The following is a 15,050-nucleotide window of genomic DNA, read 5'->3' on the forward strand; positions in this document are numbered from 1 at the left end:
CTAGGCACATCAATTTTAATAGCTTGTCAACCAATGGGGTAATCATTCTTTAACCTGCCAGTTAATTGCATCTATTAATTAGACAATTTGATCCACATCTGGTATTGGGATCGATTCAAAATTGGGAGATGCAATAAAATAAATTGGTTTGGTGGATGTTTCTTCTTGAATGGAGTGGTTGTTATAGCGATTTGGAAAGTTGATTTTAGAAAATTTCTAAATTACTGTGAGTATAACAGCCATTATTCCAGCTCAGCAGCTATGTGACCCCTAAGGCCTTCTTTGTAGCCCATTCAAAGGAAGTAAATAATGATGACTAGATCATCCTTAGGGGTTTCATGAGTCAGCAGCTAAAGCCTATTAATCCCTCTACAAAAAGGATTTTAGACATTGTGGGTCTTAGAAAGGAAAAGGAGGAAGGCTATCTCCTGAATTTTATCAGCCACTATTCTTCTACAATAGTGTTTACCCAATATTTACCTTGCAAAACCAGAAAAACACAACTGTCATCTGTTTACTGAAGGAGCTGAATTCAGAGGCATTCCAGCTCTTTTCAGTCTGGATTGAAAATTCATATCAGGTTTCAGATTGTCAAGCCTTCCCAGGTCCAGAGCTGCTTGCTGTGCAAAGGTCAGTTTTACAGTTTTATGCCGCTTTATCCCCACCTGTACTTCACTCCTACATCCTTCAGTGAAAACTGCATAGCTTTGAAGTTGAAGGGTGCATGCATGCAGGCAGAGCAGAGTCACTCCCACCTGAGTTGGAAAAGATAATGGGCCCTGCAGAGCAGGTGTCCAACTGACCAAGGTCATCAAACAATGACTTGGTGTAAATGTCCAAATTGCAGTTGTGGACAAACTCAGCACAAGACAGGTGCTGTTAATGGGACTCTTTTTGTCTAGCTGTCACAGTGGTCTGAGGACATGGAACAAATCTGTGCCTGCCTTAGAAGGTTATGCCTTCACTGTAACAACCAGTGAGTTGGCATTACTTGGTGCAAATCTCTGCACTGATGTGTTTAGATGATTTTGTTTCTCAGGAGCTATTCATTCAGGGGGAAAACGGAAAGTGTAAAGATGAAGTCAGTTTTCTCTTGACATTTCCAAAGATGAATACTTGTGAAGGACGAGCAGGCAATCTCTTATTAGAAGCAGTCAATCCAAAGAAACTAGAAAGTCCTTCAGAGTTGTGAATAGAAGATCACAACTTCAAAAACAACAACACCACAACAACAAAACCCCACACAAATAAAAAACAAAAACAAAACAAAAACTCAGAAGACTCTGCTCCTGGGAAAGAACAGAATTATAACCAATATATTACAAGTTCATGGCTCCCAGTACTGTATTGAAGTCAAAGTCAAAGACATCTATTATGTGCAAGTTGTGAATGATTAAAGTCACAAAAAAATCGATTTAAGTTACTAGGATTTAAAAAAATATAGTTGATAAGATGAAAGAGATTTAGAAAAGCTCTTGAATCATGTAGGTTTAGGGTACATATATTAAAATAATTTATAGCATTTTTTTTCTGATTTCATAGTTGAAAAGGCTAATGTGATGTTAAATGTTTAACTCAATGTTAAATCATTAGAAAGTGAATGAGTATAAACTTAAGTTGTTTGATATTTTCAATGAAGTGAACAGGTCAGCAAACATTTCTGTAAAGGAATATATTAGGAGAGAAAACAACCTTTGAAAGACTTAAAGTGTACAGATTAATATTGGTGTAATTTCCTCCTTGCTTTGCAAGTGTACAGGCTGAAATTAAAAACTTATTTAATACTAGAGGCATGGTGCACAAAATTCATGCGTGTGTGTGTGTGTGTGTGTGTGTGTGTGTGTGTGTCCCTCAGCCCAGTATGCACCCTCTCCAATTTGGGATTCCTCAAGGGATGTCTGACTGCCCACTGAGATAGGGCCTAAACAAGCAGTCGGACATCCCTATCACAATCCAGGACTGCTGACTCCCAACAGTTCACCTGTCAACCTGATTGCCCCTAACCACTCCCCTGCTGGCCTGATTGCCCCCAACTGTCCTCCCGTACAGGCCTGGTCCCCCCGCCCCCCAACTGCCCTATCCTGCAGGCCTTGTTCCCCCAACTGCCCTCCCCTGCAAGCCTGGGTCTTCCCCCCTTCCCCCCAACAAGTGTCCTCCCCTGCAGGCCTGGTCTATCCCAACTGCCTTCCTCTGCTGGCCCGGTTACCCCTAACTGCCCTCCCCTGCAGGCCTGGTTCCCCCCAACTACCTTCCCCTGCAAGCCTGGTTGCCCCCAACCTCCCTCTCCTGCTGGCCCAGTCGCCCCTAACTGCTCTCCCCTGCAGGCCTGGTCCTTCCCAACTGCCCTATCTGATGGCCTGGTTTCCTCCCAATTTCCCTCCCCTGCAGGCCTGGTCCCCCAACTGCCCTCCCTTGCAAGCCTGGGTCCCCCAAACTGTCCTTCCCTGCAGGCCTGGTCTCCCTCAACTGCTCTCTTCGGCTGACTCAGTCACACTTAACTGCCCTCCCCTGCAGGCCTGATTGCCCCTAACTGCCCTCCCTTGCAGGTCTGGTCCCTCCCAACAGTCCTCCCTTGTAGGCTTGGTCTCCCCCAACTGCCCTTCCCTGCATGCCTGGTCACCCCTAACTGTCCTACTCTTCAGGTCCGGTTCCTCCCATCTACTCTCCCCTGCAAGCCTGGTTGCTCCCAACTGCCCTCCCCTGCTGACCCAGTTGCCCTTAACTGCTCTTCTCTGCAGGCCTTGGCCCCCCCCCCCCCCCCCGCAACTGCCTTCCCTGCTGGCCTGGTCGCCCCGCAATTGCCCTCCCCTGTAGGCCTGGTCTCCCCCAACTGCTCTCCTCTGCTGACTCAGTCACTCTTAACTGCCCTTCCTTGCAGGGCTGATCACTTCCAACTGCCCTCCCATGCAGGTCTGGTCCCTTCCAACAGTCCTCCCCTGCAGGCCTGGTCTTCCCCAACTGCCCTCCTCTGCCAACTCAGTCACCCTTAACTGCCTTCTCCTAAAGGCCTGATTGCCCACAACTGCCCTCCCCTGCTGGTCATCTTGTGGTGGCCATCTTGTGTTCACATGGGGGCAGCCATCTTTGACCTGGGGGGCAGCCATCTTGTTTGTTGGGAGTGACGGTCAACTTGCATATTACTCTTTTATTAAATAGGATTATATTTCTAGAGTAAAAGAGCCCAAATTCAAAGTCATGTCTTTTTACTGCTAACTCAGTCCTCTTGGTACTTGACTACAGTGCCTATAGCACCTGCAGCATCAATAAAGGAATACAACCCAATTGGCACGGCTCAGTGGTCCACCTATGAACCAAGAGGTCCTGGCCAGGGCACATGCTCAAGTTATGAGCTTGATTCCCAGTAGAGGGTGTGCAGGAGGCAGCCAATCAATGATTCTCTCTCATCTTTGATGTTTATATCCCTCTCCTCCTCTCCCTCCCTCTCTAAAATTAGCAAAAAAAAAATAAATAAATAATAATAAAATATATATATATATATATATATATATATATATATATTTTTTTTTTTTTTTTTTTTTTCCAAAGGCCTCTTGAAAGTTCTGAGAATGACATCTTCTAACTTCTACCTCCAGGGTCACTGCAGAAATACTTGTGCGGGAATGTTTGCTCTCTGTATTTATGAACTGCTAGTATATAACCTTCTTCTCTTCCTCTAAAGGAATATATTGGCCAACAAATATATTTTTGAGTGCCTACTACATGCCAGACATTGTTCTCATTGCTGGGATACAGAGTGTCTTAGTCCCTGCCCTCAAGGAATTTTTGTACTAGTGTGTGGGGGAAGACAATTAACAAGCATCAAGTCACTAAACAAATCAATCCTATCAGGTTCTGATAAGTGTTAGGAAGAAAATATAATGGGACAGGGGCAACATAATTAAAAGTAACTAGCACTGGCAACTTAAGGTAGGACTGAGGCAGGCTGGGTGTTCAGCTAGGCTCGTGGGTGGCTGCATCAAGCAGGAAGACCAAAGAAACAGCCATAACCATACCCCAAATAGTATTATAGCTTGAATGCTACAAATAGCAACTGATGAGATAATATTTCCAACATAGGCTACTGCTGTGGACCAGGTAATCCACCCAGTGTTTTGAGTTTGGGCATGCAGAAGAAAAGGACACAGCAGAAGAAAATGGACATGCAGAAGAAAATTTCCTTAGGACAGATAGAATACTGATGGTGCTAATGTATAGTATCACCTATTACACCTGAAATCATCCCACATTATTTTTTAAAAAGGGGGAATAATGGTGGATACATCATGTACCAAGCAATATTCTACCTGAATTAACTCATGTACAAGGATTACCTCACAGAGACTCTTGTCCATGTTTTACAAACAAGGAAACTGAGATACAGAAACTTTCTCGTGGAATACTAAATAATGCCCCCCAAGGATGTCTGTGTCCTAATCCTGGGAACTTGTAAATATGTTATCTCACATAGTAAAAGGGGCTTTGCAGATGTGATTAAAATTTTTGATCTAGAGAGATTATTTTAGATTATAAATCTATAATAATAAAAGCATAACATGCCAGCTAGACCGGAAAGCCAAACAACCTTCCAGATGTCCTGGACATCTTTCCAGACAACCTTCTGGACGAAGTCGGGACTGCGAGGGCCGAAGCAAGCCACCGCAGCTGTGAGGGGATCCTTACACGAGCTTTGTGCATTGGGTTTCTAGTGTAATTATAAAGATCTTTTTTAAAATATATATATATTTTATTGATTTTTTACCGAGAGGAAGGGAGATAGTTAGAAACATCGATGAGAGAGAAACATCGATCAGCTGCCTCCTGCACACCTCCCACTGGGGATGTGCCCCCAACCAAGGTACATGCCCTTGACCAGAATCAAACCTGGGGCCCTTGAGTCCACAGGCTGATGCTCTATCCACTGAGCCAAACTGGTTTCAGCAAGATCTTTAAAAACAGTCAGGAAGAAGATAGAAGCAGAGTTGGAGTGATGTGGCCAGGAGCCAAGGAATGCAGGCAGTTTTTAGAAGCTGAAAATGGCAAAGAAATAGATTCTTCCCTAGAGTTTCCTCGAAGAAATGCCACCTTTATTTTAGTCTAGTGAAACTTATTTCAGTGTTCTGACCTCCAAAGCTATAATGTAATAAATTTGCGTTGCTTAAGCCACTAAATTTGTGGCAATTTGTTATAGCAGCAACAGGAAACTAATATATTGCTCAAGGCCAGGGAACTGCAAGTGCCAGGCCAGAATTAAAATGGAGGCCATCTGGTGCCAATGCTAGAGATTTAGCTACCGTGTCACAGGGCTTCTCACAGGTAGAATAAAATTGCAGGTTAAATGCAAAATAAAAGTGTCTCCTAGATTTCCCCCCCTCTGCTCAGAATTCCAGGTTTCAGAGAAACTAAAAAAGAGAAAGGGGATCCTATGCCAGTCCCCTTTGCTGCTCCATGTCTTCAGTCCTGGACCCCAAAAATTCACTAAATCAGCCTCCTATTTTAGAGATGAGGAATTTGAGGATGAAAGGGTTGTGATTTTGAAGTTACCCAACTTGTTGGCAAAACAACCAGTTAGTTACACAGGTGGCGATGAGGCAGGTGGTGATGAGGAGAAATCAACTGATTTCAGTGCCAGCTGGAATCCGAGGAAGGTGGCAAGTGAGGACTGAAGAATCCAGGTTTCCTGAAACCTGCGTTTCTCATTATTCGCTTAGAAAGGGCAGGAGGAGAAATGTGAATTACACACCTGCCCAATATAATATCTCTAAAAGAATTCAAAATTCTCACTGTAGTAAGCTTTTAGCCCTTGTAATTATTATATTTCCAAATAGTTATCCTCTTTGACATCCTGGTTGCTGCCCACAGCTCGCTAACACAGCATCTAAGACAGAGTGGGTGCTTATAAATATGAATGAAAGTGTTTATGATAGCATCCTTAGAGCAATGATTTTCCAAATTTAAGGTGCATGCAAACCCCCTGGGGACTTTGTTAAAATGCAGATTCAGAGTCAGAAGTTCTGGTTAGGGCCTGTGATGAGCACTCCTACCAAGTTCCCATATGGTACGGACACTGCTGGTCTATGGTGTTTTTCAAAATCCCTGAAAATAAAACCTCCCTATCCATATACAAAATATAAGTCATATTAAGTTTACTTCTCACATATTCTTTTTCAGGAAGTTATTTAAAGATGTGCTGCATATAACAAGGAAGAAACCAAGACAGGGGAAAACATGGGATTTTTGCCAGCTTGTAACTTAGCTTGGTGTGCAGTTTTATTAATGACTGTGTACTTCGTGTGTGTTTTTCCTTTGTGAGGTTTAGGTATCAGGATCATGTTAGCTCTGTAAAATGAACAAAGTGTTCTATGTTTTTATTATCTAAAAGTGTCTGCACGGGGAATAATCTCTTTCCTCAATGTTCCCCAAAAAGAATAAAACAAAAACAAATCAGCCCATTTAGATCTAAAAAAAAAAAAAAAAAAAAAGTCATATTAAGTTTGACCAGTCAATGAAAGTTTGCAAAGATGGCACAGAAACAGCACTTTCCCCTTTTAGGCACCTTTCCTGGCAAATTCGATGCCAGGAACCAATGGATAGAGTTGGAACAGTGCCCCGAATGCCTGCTCCCTGCACTCTGCTCGGTCGGGTCTTCCCGGGGCAGGCGAGTGTGTAATGAAAGGAAAACGGGAAATGTCCAGGAGTTCTGCCTCCGCTCCTCTTCCATCCACAGCCTTTAAGGAGCTTCTGCCCGCTTTGGGATCGCCAAAGTCACAGCCACACACACAAGAGCACAGCGCCTCGCTTTGCCCCGCTCCACGCCCTCGCCCAGCAGGCGGCAGGAGGCAGCCGCGCGTGCGTGTGCGCTCGGGCTGGGTATAAATAGATCCCAGGCTGCCGCCCCTGGCCAGAGCCGGGCTGCGGGCACTGCAGGCCATGGCGGACGAGCACCAGCAGTGGCCAGGCAGCATCCTCTACAACATGCTCATGAGCGCGAAGCAAACTCACCAGGCAGAGGCTTCGGAAGCTCGGGCGGCACCCCGGGCGCGGCCCCCGGGGGGCGCCTGCTGGGGCTGCTCCTGCGGCGCGGTGCCCGCGCTGGACAGAGAGGGGCAGCCGGGGAGGCGGGCGGGGACGGACCTGTACCGCTGCTGCTTCTGCGGCGAAGACCACCCTCGACAAGGCAGCATCCTCTACCACATGCTCACAAACGCCAAAAAGATGCAGGAGACCCCCGCCGCCGTGCCGAGGGGCTCCTGCTGGGGCTGCGCCTGCGGAGCGGTGCCCGCGGTGGGCAGAGAAGGTGTGGCGCTCCTGTACCGCTGCTGCTTTTGCGGGCAGCAGCACCCGCGGCGGCGGGGCAGCATCTTCTACAACCTGCCCGCGGGCTCCAAACAAATGCACTCGGAGGAAGCTCAGCCCGTGGCGCTGCAGGGGGCCCCCTGGTGGAACCCCTGGAGCGGCGTCCAGCGCCGGGTGGCCCTCAAGAATCCACAGGTGGTCTGCGAGGCAGCCTCCGCGGCCCTGCTGAGGACCATGCGCTTTGTCAAATACTTACCCTGTTTCCAGGTTCTGCCCCTGGACCAGCAGCTGGTGCTGGTGCGCAGTGGCTGGGCACCTCTGCTCCTGCTCGAGCTGGCCCAGGACCGTGTTAACTTTGAGACCATGGAGACCTTGGAGACCGGCTGGCTGCAGAGTCTCCTCACCGCCAGGCGGCAGGAGACCGAGGGCGAGGAGCCGCCACCTCTCCCTCCGCAGCAGCAGCAGAAGCAGCAGCAGCAGCAGCAGCGCTCCATCCCGCCAACAGAGGCCACAGGTTTGCCATCAGCCGCTGAGGTCCAGGCTATCAAGGGCTTCCTTGCCAAGTGCTGGAGCTTGGGCATCACTGCCAAGGAGTACGCCTACCTCAAGGGGATCGTGCTCTTTACCCCGGGTAAGGGTGCCAGCCTCGGGCTCTGGGTGTTCTCTGCTCAGTAGAGCATTGGGCAGTGCCTACCAGGATGGGGGCACAGGGGAGCATCCGGGCAACAGTGAAGAAAGCACTAAAGCAGCAGAGTGAGGGCAGTTCCAGAAACTACTCCTGTGAGTGGTCTGCTTCCAGAAACTCAGCCTGGAGGAGGGTTTTGTTGTTGTTGTTGTTGAGGTTTGTACTTGCCTCACTGTAACTTTCTGTTACTGCACTAAAGTTTGTGCTTTCAAGGGATATAGATATTCCTTCTTCTCTAGTATTTTTAAAATATATTTTATTGAGTTTTCATAGAGAGGAAGAGAGAGGGATAGAAAGCTAGAAACATTAATGAGAGAGAAACATAGATCAGCTGCCTCTTGCACACCCCCTACTTGGGATGTGCCCGCAACCAAGGTACATGCCCTTGACAAGAATCGAACCTGGGACCATTCAGTCTGCAGGCTGATGCTCTATCCACTGAGCAAAACCGGTTTCGGCTTCTCTAGTGTTTTTTGAAATATATTTTTATTGATTTCAGAGAGGAAGGAAAGAGAGAGAGAGAGAGAGAGAGAGAGAGAGAGAGAGAGAGAGAGAGAGAGAGAGAGAGAGAGAAACACTAATGATGGGAGAGAATCATTGATCGGCTGCCTCTTGCACGCCCCACACTGGGGATTGAGCCTGCAACCCAGTCATGTGCCCTTGACTTGGAGACCTTGGAGACAGTTGAGTTTGCAGGCTGATGCTCTATTCTCTGAGCCAAACTGTCTAGGCCCGGGGCTTCTCTAGTCTTTTTAATCCAGTAGCATAGCTTTAAAAAAGTTTGTGTTTACTGCAACTTCGGCAACATCTTTCTGAAACCCAATTCTGAAATTTACTAGAGCCTTTTGTTGTTGTTGGAGAAACTCTATGAAGGCTGGCAAGAAAGGAAAAATTTATTCACAGCCCATAGAGAGACCTTCCCTGGGGACAGTCAGGCAGGACACCGGACTTAGTGTTCCATGGCTTTGTCTCTGAATGGTCATTTTTATGGTCCGAAGTAGCTGGACTATCTCATCCTCCAAGTGTCTGTGAGTTTCAGGCTACCGAGGGGGCAGGAAAATGACTCGGGCCGGTGAGCAGGAACAGATCTTAGAGGCCTCTTAATCAAGTCGTTCTGTCCTCTACCCCATTTGCAGAGCAGGTAGCCTGGTCCCAAGGGACCTTTCTGCAACATGAATGGCCAGTGAGCTGTGGAGCATGGGCCTCCTGTCCCCTGGGCCCAAAGTCTGTTGGGTGCTGGACACTCTCATCCACACGGTGCAACCAACTCATGGCAGAACATCTTCCTGGACAGCTCAGCCCCTACTCCCGAGTATGTCCTAAAACCAAAGTCATCTTCAATCAGGATCCATCCAAAAGGGCCACAGTAGGCAGGAAGTTTCCAGGCAGCTTGGGTTGGGATAGTTTTCATAACATGTATTTACCTGACACCAGGAGTCTCAGGTTATGCCTCACCTCCTGCTTAGCATTAAAAAAATAATAATAGTGATATTTCTTTTTTATAACCTTTTAAAATATATTTTTGTTGATTTCAGAGAGGAAGGAAGGAAGAGGGAGAGAGAGATAGAAACATCAATGATGAGAATCATGCATTGGCTGCCTTCTGTACGCCCCCTATTGGGGATCCAGTGGGCAACCTGGGCACGTGCCCTTGAGTGGAATTGAACCCAGGACCCTTCAGGCCAAGGCTCTATCCACTGAGCTAAACTAGGTAGGGCATGCCTAGCATTTTTGAAGGGGTATAGAGGGAAAATGATTCATTTAGAATTCGCATTTCAGACCTAGAGACCTCAGCTCATCCCAGCAATTACTGTAGGTCATCTTTTGCTTATATCACTGTTTTCCAAACTTGCCAGTGCATTAAAAACACTTGGGCAAGGAAGGGGGATGGGGCTTGTTTAAAATCTTTTTAGGCCTCTCCTCTAGAGATTCTGACTCAGTAGCTCTGGTCCAGTGTGCAACTCTGCATGCATCATAAAGTGTGGTTCTTATGATCATTGGGAAATAGTTTTCCCCCTCCTTCAGCCTGTCTTATTAAATATCTACCATGTGCTTTGTTCTGTTGGAATACAAAGGTAGCTAGGGGCTCAGTTTCCAGAAGTTTACATTTCACTAGTTTCCCTCTTTTCCTTCACCCTGTTTGCACACCTTTCACTATCTCTCTCTCTCTCACACACACACGCGCACACACATACACACACACACACACACACACACACACCTCCCTTATTCTTACTCTGTTGCTTGATATCATCCCAATATGAGGTTCGCCAGTTAAGCTGACTGTGTTTAAAACACTAATGCACCTGTATTGGAGAGAAAAGTAAAGTCTGTTAAATGTGTGTCCTTTCTTTCTTATTTATCCTTTTTTATCTCCTGATCTTTTTGTTTGTTTGTTTGTTTATTTATTTATTTATTTATTTATTACTGTGGAGTCCATCTAACCACCTGTTTTCCGCCCTGAATTTACGTTAAAGGAAAATATATATATATATATATATATATATATATATATATATATATATATATATATATATATTTTTTTTTTTTTTTTTGGGGGGGGGGAGCCACACTGTGGTGGAAATGGAAGGGTGTGGCATGAAAGCTGAGAAAAGTGATGTGGAATTCTCAAGATAAAGCTTTAATGATCCATGAATCTATTCCTAGAGGAGCTTCAGAATTTCTGTGGGATTTCATGCAAGTCTCTTTTTCCTCTAACCAGTGGAATTCAAACCCAGTACGTCTGGGTCTCAAGCTGTAGGTAGGAGGGGATGTTAATGCGTGCACTGGGATAATCAGAATTGGAATATGGATCCGAGATGCTATTTTTGTTCTAAATTTATTTATCAAATTTGTATTTGCCTATAATAAGGATGACTCATCTATTGCCATTATTATTTTTTAAAGGACACTGACTGGTTCTGCTACTCTGTGATGATTAGCATGATGCTTTTAAAATACTTTTCTGCCCAATACAGTCAATAAAAAAGGGAAAAATACTTTCTGTTGGATTTTGTAGAAAAAGAGAAGGAAAATGATTGCAATCATTATTGACATCATTCAAACAGAATGGTAAATCGGTAATTACTTAAATACAAGTTAGAGACTTTAAGGTAATATTAATACAATGGAGAATCAACAGACTTTCAAAAGCAGCGTTTTTACCACCTTCTTAAATTACAAACGCACTTCATCTTTATTGTATTATATTGCACTCAGTTTTTCTTGGGTGTCACATTGGACTGAAAGAAGGTCATGTGTTCTCTATTTGAAAAGTTACTTTTGAACCATGTTGCAATCCTTGATGTCTTCATGTTGACTTTTTAACCTTTTAATGGCTGTAAAACAATGCTTGCAAAGACTTCTTACTGTAAAGTAATATATATTTTTAAAAGAGCCTTTTGAAATGCTCCTTAGAATCACTCTATTTTTTTTTTTTACCCTCCCCAATACAGAAATTATGGTTCAAGGAGCTAAGTGGTCAGTGTTCTCTCTTAAGTTATTATGGGACTCAAGACTAAAATCAGCCTGCAGGCAAATACTTAAAATGAGACTGTGAGTCATTGTTTGTGGTTGTGAAATTCACCACCATCAGCTGGATAATTATTATAATGATGGAAAATGCCAGAGAGGATGATAAAATATTTTTCACCTCGCAAAACTCCTTGTCATTATACAATGGCCTGTTTCCCACAGGTAAATGGCAAAATGCTCACTTCTTGAAATCATTTTACTTTCTTCATATTTGCACAGATAGTGAACTGGAGCAATGATGCATTAAACTATATTCTATTGTCATAGTGAATGAAGTGCGCGTTTGTTGGCTCAGGGCCAGCAGTTTCTAAGTGTGAGGAGACAAACATAGTGGATTATACGATGCTTCATTCTTGGAAGCATTGCTTTTGAAAACTTAGAACTGGTTCGGCATTTATCCTTGCTCTAGAAAACCCTTTACACCAGGTAGCTGAGCTCTTGTTTAATTTGAGAAGGGGCAGAAATTGATGTGTTTAAAAAGCTAACAAAAGACTCTGTGAGTGAGCTGTTAACAACAAAGAGATTTTGCTCTCATTCTCTCTTCCAGACCTGCCAGGCCTCAGGTGTGTGAAGTACATTCAGGGACTTCAGTGGGGAACTCAGCAGATCCTCGGCGAACACACCAGGATGATGTACAGAGGGTACCATGTCAGAGTCGCTGAACTGAATAGCATCCTTTTCCAGCTTAGATTCATCAGTGTCAGTGCTGTTACTGAACTGTTCTTCAGGTCCATCATCGGCACTGTCAGCATGGATGATATGATGCTGGAGATGCTCTGTACGACTTTATAAAGGCATCTATGGGCCTCGCAAGTGCAGTTCACCATGAAGCGCTAAGGAGTCATGGGCAAAAGAGTGTAAAATTACATTCAATAAACTTTCTTATTATTTTTACATGTCATGCATAGTATTTTTGTATTCAATTAAAGAAAAAATTTAGTCACAGACAATTAGAAAGTCCTCTGCATCATACCGGTTCATTGTGAAGGAAAAATTGGAACAGGTAACATATCTCTGTACATCTTTAAGGAAAGAGCAGAGTATTACACTAATAAGCTATTTTCACAAGTTTAGTGACGCTCCACTGGCCCTGCTAAAATCAAATTTGTACTATTAAGTCTTAATAAATGTTAAGGTGTTAACTATTAACTTGATTGCAAAAGGTTTCATCAGAATTGAAGACTTATCTCGATGTGGGGTTGGGGGGAATGAGAAGAGATGAGCCAAAGAACTTATATACTTTTCATAGCCCATGGTCATGGCCAATAGGGTAGTGGAGACCTGGGGATGGGTGGAGGTGGGAAAGGGGGAAATGGGAGATACATGTAATACTATCAATAATAAAAATATATTTAGAATCATCAAAAATAGTTTAAAACCTAGCCAACATAAACAAAAATTAAGTTATCTTTATAGATGACATTATGGCATTTAATATTAGGACATGCCAGTGTCAGTGAGGGTAGCCTTATGTCTGCCTTCATGTCCACTTCCATCTGTTATATGGAAGACTGTCTTTGGGTCAAGTAGAGTCAAGTGGCCATCTGTAATCATAGGGGCACCTGAAAGTGAAGTAGGAGTTTTTCAAAGTTTTAGTTTGGGATTTTTCTTGTACACAGTGAATAAAGTCCAACAAGAAACATCCATTCTATAATTCCAGAAAGCTCAACATCATATAAATCCTCAATTATATCTCACCTTTTAGATACATTATATATGTAGCTGTCACATTGAACAAGCATGGCGCAGAATCATAAAGTGACTTTATTGTTAGCTCCCGGTGCCCCTTTAAATGCCATCTTTAGAACTAGTTCTTCTTTGTCTCTGAATAAAATATATGGCACTAAATGTTTATTCACTTACTAGAGGCCTGGTGAATGAAAATTCATGCACTGGAGGGGGGGGGGTCCCTCATCCCAGACTGCCCCCTCTCACAATCCGGGAGCCCTCAAGGGCAGGAGGTAACCCGGCAATCAGGGGAAGGCGATGCCCCATCACACCTCTGCTGCTGCCAATGCCAGCAGCACAAGCCTCAGCTGGCCCAGGTAGTCTGAGCCTTGGGAAGCCATGGGAAGCTTGCATGCACCTTGGGCTGGCCTTGAGTGGCTTGGGGGCTGAAGGGACTGAGGGACTCTGAAGGCAGGTGAGTGGAAGAGCCAGGCCCACCTGGGGGTGGGCCCAGCCTTGCTTCATGCCTGCCAACATGAGGGGCTGAGAGGACTGGGCACCACCATTTTGTGGCTGTGGGCGCTGCCACCTTTAAGGGCATGGCAGTCAATTAGCATATCCCCTCTTTATTGGCTGTGGGTGCTGCCATCTTTGTGATGGCATTAGGTTCAATTCAATTAGCATATTCCCTCTTTATTAGATAGGGTAGGTAATAAATTGCCCATTAATGATTACTACATCTAAACCCATTGGAAGGAGTCTTCAACTTTCTTTTGTGTGAATCCTATGGCCATCTTAGAATCAGGCTCCCAGAATAATTCAGCAAATAAAATACTTGGAAATACAAAGGTAATATGTTAAGACATAATAAAAATGTTAAATTTAAAATGTGGCATATGTGCTTCCTTATCAACACATTAAATACCAAATTATCTGGTGGCAGATCTACCTTAATGTCAAAGCAGTGATCAGTATAATTGAAATTTCAAAGTACCCTATATCTATAAAATGATAAGAAAATAACTGAGATTTTCATTGCTTATTATTGGGGGACCCCAAGATTACCACTCCATTCAGAGATTTTCAAGAAGGTTTCATGGGATTCAGCATATAGTTGTGTTAAGGGCTAAGACTGTTACAAAAATGTGTAAGGATATCCCTGGCCAGATGGCTCTGTTGGTTGAGCATTGTCTCATGCACCAAGGGGTTGCAGGTTCAATTCCTGGTCAGGGCACATGCCCAGTTTGCAGGCTCAATCCCAAGGAGGGAGTTGTGCAGAAAACAGCCAATCCATGTTTCTCTCTCATTGATGTTTCTCTCTCTCCCTTTCCCTCTTCCTCTGTCTCTAAGGATCAATAAAAACATTATGAAAGAGATGTGTAAGGATATATGGCTGGACACCTAGGTGGGGTCGGGAGGAATCCACATGCTCTCCCTTTTCCATGAGTAGTCACACAGAGCACACCCTTCCCAGCAATAAAAACTCAGTAGCATATGTGTGATATTCTTGCCTAGGGAAGCCCTTTGAGATTCATAGTTTAGGGTTTTTATTGAGTGCTAGTCTCACAGGCACTCTCTGCCTAGCATGTACCAGAATTTCAAACACAGAGATAAAACAGGTGTTCAGCATAAGTCCCATTGTTTTCACTATCTAGGCACAGTGACGGACTCTAATGAATTGGGGAAGTGTGGGAACTCTTCAAATTGAAGTTCCCAGAAATCAGCCAAGAGTCAACCTTTCAAGTGGGCCATTCACGCTAAGAACAGCAGTCTCAGTTTTGTGATGTCACCTTGTCTGCACACTCCAGTCCCTTGGCCCATGGCCTAGGTGTCTTGACAGAATTATTATCAGCAGGACCCCACACAGCAG

At 44.5% G+C, this 15,050-nt stretch overlaps 1 protein-coding gene across 1 annotated transcript; it reads left to right on the top strand.

Moving 5' to 3' along the window:
• Positions 1 to 6,927: 6,927 nt before the first annotated feature.
• Positions 6,928 to 12,304, top strand: NR0B1 (nuclear receptor subfamily 0 group B member 1; the record flags this gene model as incomplete). Its single annotated transcript, XM_084870039.1, has 2 exons — positions 6,928 to 7,924; positions 12,060 to 12,304. 2 exons carry the CDS (start codon positions 6,928 to 6,930, stop codon positions 12,302 to 12,304), a joined length of 1,242 nt encoding a protein of 413 aa, XP_084726165.1.
• Between the last annotated feature and the right edge of the window lie 2,746 nt (positions 12,305 to 15,050).

Source organism: Pipistrellus hanaki (genome assembly GCF_964339955.1).
Source record: "Pipistrellus hanaki genome assembly, chromosome: X".
NCBI lineage: Eukaryota > Metazoa > Chordata > Mammalia > Chiroptera > Vespertilionidae > Pipistrellus > Pipistrellus hanaki.